This window comes from Cajanus cajan, chromosome 3, assembly GCF_000230855.2.
Source record: "Cajanus cajan strain Asha chromosome 3, NIPB_CcT2T_4, whole genome shotgun sequence".
NCBI lineage: Eukaryota > Viridiplantae > Streptophyta > Magnoliopsida > Fabales > Fabaceae > Cajanus > Cajanus cajan.
Genome location: NC_138519.1, coordinates 35,869,756 through 35,875,665, shown reverse-complemented (window position 1 = coordinate 35,875,665; position 5,910 = coordinate 35,869,756). Strand labels below are relative to the sequence as shown.

General features: G+C 27.0%; 1 protein-coding gene across 1 annotated transcript; it reads left to right on the top strand.

Annotated features, from left to right (window-relative positions):
- The first annotated feature begins 274 nt into the window (after positions 1-274).
- Positions 275-5,680, top strand: LOC109792986 (putative polygalacturonase At3g15720). The gene is made up of 8 exons (XM_020352444.3): positions 275-528; positions 658-792; positions 1,623-1,790; positions 1,872-2,079; positions 2,174-2,255; positions 2,379-2,487; positions 3,542-3,652; positions 3,752-5,680. Exons 1-8 carry the CDS (start codon positions 382-384, stop codon positions 3,974-3,976), a joined length of 1,185 nt encoding a protein of 394 aa, XP_020208033.1. The 5' UTR covers positions 275-381; the 3' UTR covers positions 3,977-5,680.
- Positions 5,681-5,910: the final 230 nt, after the last annotated feature.

Sequence of the window (5,910 nt, the reverse complement as noted above, 5' to 3'; positions counted from 1 at the left end):
CTAATCTATGTTGATTTATTTAATTAATATATCAATAGTTTTAGATATTTATTAAGTTAAAAATCTTAGATATTTATTAACAAGATACTTGCTTTTTCTAGATTAATGATTAATGGAAAAGAAATTATTTTCATACCATTAAAAGTATATCTGAAGATATTTTTCATTTAACTTTTAACAAAATCTTGGATCATGAAAGAACAACTATTTTAATGATTATGATATTCTTCATTTAATTCGTTTCTTCCTTCAATTTGATAATTATTCATTTCTAATTACTATATAGCAAGTTTAATCTATAAAAACCTGTATAGGTATTCTTTCTTAATAAATTAGTAAAAGAAAAATTTTGTTTAATTTGCAAGTTGACTTTTGTTGAAAATGCAAAGGCTATTGATCTGTTGTATTTTGATTCATTTTTTTGTTTCACCCACTTTGTGTATCCGAAGCAATGCTCTATCCCAAATGACATATGTTAATGTGATGGACCAAGGTGCTCATGGTGACGGAAAAATTGATGATTCAAATGTATATGGCTTTCTGCTTTATTAACTTTTTTTTATTACTTATATATGGGGAATTTTTTTTATCTAAGTGCACATTAATTAACTTAATAGTATCTATATTCTAACTAGAATTTATTCTAATTGATTGTAGGCCATTTTAAGTGCATGGCAGCGTGTGTGTGGAATGGCAGGTCCATCAACTCTTGTCATACCTTCAGGAAAAATATTCTTTGTGAAAAGATTAGAGCTCAATGGTCCTTGCAAGGCACAAAGTGTTGGCATTCAGGTATAGCTGACTAACTTTGGATCAAACTACCATGATTTAATGTGTCTTGGGGGATATATGTGTATATATTTTATGTAAAGACCTAAATATGTCTCTATTCCTTGAAAAATATGCAAATTTTAATTTTTGTTATTGTAAAACTAATTATTTATTTTTCATCCATCTAAATTTAGAACGACTATTTTTGTCTCTAATATTATATACACAATTCCTTTTAGGTACTTATGTGATTATTATTATGTTTAGTGATCAATAATGTAAGTGGTACCCACTATTAATCGTGACATTATGTTAAGCTAAATTTATTTATGCATCTTTGAAAAAAGTAATGTTATTTATCTATTATTATAATATGATTGTTAGGGACCAAAATTAAAACTCGTTTCACTACAAGAAATATTACATATAAATATGTAGTGACATACAAAAAGTGTTACTATTAATATTATATATATATAAATAAATTAATTTATTCGAGACATATATTTACATATAATTTTAATGTTAATTTTGAATAAGATTTAACAATATATATTATATGTCATTATAATTTATACTTACATTTTTTTAATAATTATGGGAACATAATTTTAAGTACAAGTAATTTTTAGTCTCGATTATTGTGTCATTGTGAAGTATGTGTTACAGCAAGATAATTGTTTTATAGAGCTTATACTAGTACTAAAGAAACATATTTAAGATTTAAGTAAAATTTTCAACATGAGAATAATACATGTCTCGCAAGGATGACACATCGGATTATAAAATTCCTTCACTCCAATTAAACAAATATTACTTATCTATTTTTGTTTTGCTTTTATATGTTGCAGTTTGCAGGGAAAATAGTTCCGCCTACTATGGATACATGGGTTGGTGATAGGGGAAGTTGGATTGTGATCTCAGATGTAAACAATCTAACAATTGATGCAAAAGGAGGAATTATCGATGGCAATGGTTCTTCTTGGTGGGAGAAATGCAGAAGTTGTAGACGACCAACCGTAAGATATACAAATTAATTTGTTTGCATATATTTTGACATGCTTAAAATTTAAATTGAAATCATTATTATTTTAATGCAGTCCCTGCGTTTCCACAATTGTAATGGTCTTGTTGTGAATTCTCTGAGCATGACTAATAGTCCTGGAGCTCACATATCTGTAAATGGTTGCAACGGTGCAAAATTCTCTGGAGTGAGTATTACTGCTCCTGAGCACAGTCCAAACACCGATGGTTTTGATATTGCTGTGTCCAAATATATAACCATAAAAGATTCTACTATAGCAACTGGTAATCTAAACTAAGAAATACACAGTTTTCAATATTAATAGTAAACTGTTTGATTACATGTGCAACTTTAATTTACCTCACCTTTTGAAAATAGGTGATGATTGTATTGCCATCAATGGTGGCTGCTCCAACATCAATGCTACTAGGCTTTTCTGTGGACCAGGCCATGGGATAAGGTTTATATAATTTCTATATATCTTAGTTTCTCTAATATTATATTTTAGTTTATTTATGCAACTACGATATATATTTTTAACTTATTTTTAACTTATTTTTGACAATTCTTATGAGTCAATCAGCATTGGCAGTCTTGGTAAAAATGGATCTCATGAGATAGTTGAAGAAATTTATGTAAATAACTGCAGCTTCATTGGGACGACAAACGGAGCAAGAATTAAAACATGGCCAGTGAGTAATTAATAAATTATATAAGGACGAATCAGTAACTACCATTTTCTTTAATTTAGTTGTTTTCATCTTTTGAAAACAATATATATATATATATATATATATATATATATATATATATATATATTCAATTGAATTTTCAATATATGTTTTCAAACACATTTTTTTATACTTAATTATTGATTTTTATAATAAGTCTTATAAGTTGTATAATGTAAATTAAAATTAACTTTTGTATAAATTAATCGATAAAAGTTATCTCACATAATTTATTAAAAAACTAATTTTAACTTATGAGATAAACTTAGTCTTTTTTTAAGAAAAAAGGCTTAAATATGTTTCTTTACCTTCAAATTTAAGGTCAATTTATTTTTGGTTCCTCAAATTTAAAATTATTATTTTTTGTCTTTATAATTTTTAAAATTTTTATTTTAGTCTCTCAGGTTAACAATATCATATATGAAATTGATAGATTGAGACAGCTGTGTAGAATCAACTAAGTTTAATGTAATGTTTTTACTAACAGAAATACTAGTATATAGATTTTATACAATAGTACTCGACAAATTCTCTAACAAAATTTGAGTATAAGAATTAAAATAACATTTTTTAAAGTTATAAAGACTAATAATATCACTTTTAAATTTGAAAAGTTAAAACAAATTTATCTTAAATTTGAGAGACTAAAGCATATCTAACACTTCCTTTTTTATAAGTTCGTATTGGGAATTTTTTCAAATAAGGTACAAAGATAAATTTTGATCAATTGAGGGTATAAAATCTTCTACTCTATTATTACATCCTTGTTAGACTCTAAAATTTATCATAGTCTCACTAAATAATAAATTAATTCTTATTAAATTGGAAATAAAATCACATTATTTATTCTTTCAATATCATTCAATAATGAAAAGTATTTTAATATTGTGATTTTATTTCCTATTTAGCAATGTTTCATTTACTATTTAATTAAAAGTACGTCATTACATTTTCTCAATCAATAATTTTTTTCCATTACTTTCATTAATTAAGTGTTTTTTTCAATTTTATACAGGGTGGATCAGGTTATGCAAGAAAAATCACTTTCGATCAAATCATACTAAAAAATGCTCAAAATCCAATAATTATAGATCAGAACTATGGTGTTAAGCAACCAAGTGCATCGGTAAAAACTTTGAATATGTGTATATTCATATTATTTATATTGATTTGTCTATTATTTATTGTTTACTATAATTATGTTTCGAATTTGGGCAAAATATAGGAACAAGCAGTGATGGTGAGTGAAGTGACTTATCGTGGATTTGTTGGAACTTCGGCTAGGGACTTAGCAATAGTCTTGAAATGTAGCACATTGGGTTGTTTCAATATTACATTTGATAATGTTCACATTGTCTCTTCACAACCAGGAAAGCCGGCCTATGCTTCTTACAACAACACCCATGGAACAGTTATTAACACTGTTCCAAAAATCTCTTTGTTGAAATGAATTCAGAAACTTAAAGTGAAATGAAGATTATTATATTAGATACTTGTTGATTTTTCAATTTATCTATTATGTAGGAAGGTCCTAATCTGATGGTGATACAAAATTATATAGGCTATTTGTAGAAGTTTTGAATAAAAAAACTAATTTAGTTTTTTATCTACATAGTCAATAAAATAAATCATTAACTTTTTATATTTCCTTAATAACATCTATGACATATAAGCATTCTTCCATACATAGATAATAGACATCATTATACATTCATTCATCATTCATAAGTATCAAGTCAAACAATATAATTCGATCATAATTTAAGAATTGTATAATGTAAGTTTCTAATTCTATATGCTCGTGGTACCAATCTCCTACTACAAGAAATTTGCGTATTAGCAATGAAACTTTTGTTAATTTGGTGACAAATTTGTGAAAAAAAAAGTTTTACTAGTGCAAGAGGGGTATTTTACATCTGTTATATATTTTGAGATTTTTACGTCAGAAAAAAGTCCGACATCAATTCCGGACATGTAAATTTACGTCGGTTTTAAAGGCCAACGTAATATTATGTCAGAGATTTACGAACACCGACGTAAAAAATTAGAAAAACCAAGAAAATTAGCACAAAAATATTTATGTCGGGTGTACCAAGCCCGACGTAAATTTATGTTGGGCATCGTATAGTGTCTAACGTAAATTTATGCATTTTTTTTAAGATTTGCTTTACTTTTTGATACACCCAAAACATGCATACAATCCAAAATACAAAATCAAGTAGTACACCTAACCCAGGCAATCTAGAATACAAGTTCAAATATAATTTATATTTCAAAATTGAATCACAAAAAGAAAATAATATATAAATGTTAAAAAGAATGAACTAAGACAATAATGTAAACCCTATTATCCTAAAAAAGCTACAGAACCTAAGTTTGTGATTGCTATGAAACTATAGTTTGAAGTATCTAATTAAACTTAGAAATGTAACTATCATATGGTTTGAAGTAAAAAAGTTGCCCACTGTTCTCTTATCTTTGTGATTTCATCTTCGGACAATGGAGATTGATCTTGAAAGACCTGAAACATTAATTTAAGTGTCAGTAATATGCACTGTTAATTAACATAAAGGTAAATATACTTAAATAAATTTTGATATGAATTACCTACCCCCAAGAATCGGTAATACCCACAGAAAATATGGATGTCATTCAATACATGATGTAATAGCCACATTCAAACGAGTCTTGTTACTTATTACACTAAAATGAGAATCAAATAACAATATTATTTCCAAAGTCGATAAATTCAAATATTATTGCCTCTATTAAATAATTTGCTAACCTTAGGGTATATGAAGTGCAATGTCTTCGATCTAGCTCTTCCACTTAAAATATTAGTTTCGAACACGATTCTAATTAATTGAAATAAAAACAGATGTTAGACAATATATATAGTTACAGTTTTAAAACATAATGAAAAATTATAGTTACCCTTGTAATTGGCTTTTCATTTCCTGGGTTGGTTTTCGATGGAGTGAACAAAATCACACCACGGTGTATTCCTTAGGAATGATTACAATTAACTGCCAATGGGACCTACATTATATGACAAACAAATTAGTTATCAAAATTCCATGATTAAAAAACAAATTAAAAAAACTAACCCTTCAATGTATGGAGCCATGTATGTCTTCCTGAGTCACTCATTCATGTTTGCATATATTGTTGGATCTGGACCTTGGTGTTTCCTGAATTTTGGATGGATTAAGGCTCAATAAATCCATATACTTGTGCTTGTACTTGCTCCACACTCAATTTTTCCATGTACCTAACACAATTAATTATTATAAGTTAAATGTAATTATTGTAATTTTAGACTCATAAAAGAAAATATCACTTACATGACCCGAAATTGTATGATAGATATATTTAACATGGAGT

What these genes read in the sequence shown, in the direction of transcription:
- LOC109792986 (XM_020352444.3), top strand. Translation starts at nt 382, where the DNA reads ATGCAAAGGCTATTGATCTGTTGTATTTTGATTCATTTTTTTGTTTCA. An exon ending in GAAAAATTGATGATTCAAAT is followed by an intron (nt 529 to 657) that starts GTATATGGCTTT and finishes AATTGATTGTAG; the next exon opens with GCCATTTTAAGTGCATGGCA. An exon ending in GAAGTTGTAGACGACCAACC is followed by an intron (nt 1,791 to 1,871) that starts GTAAGATATACA and finishes ATTTTAATGCAG; the next exon opens with TCCCTGCGTTTCCACAATTG.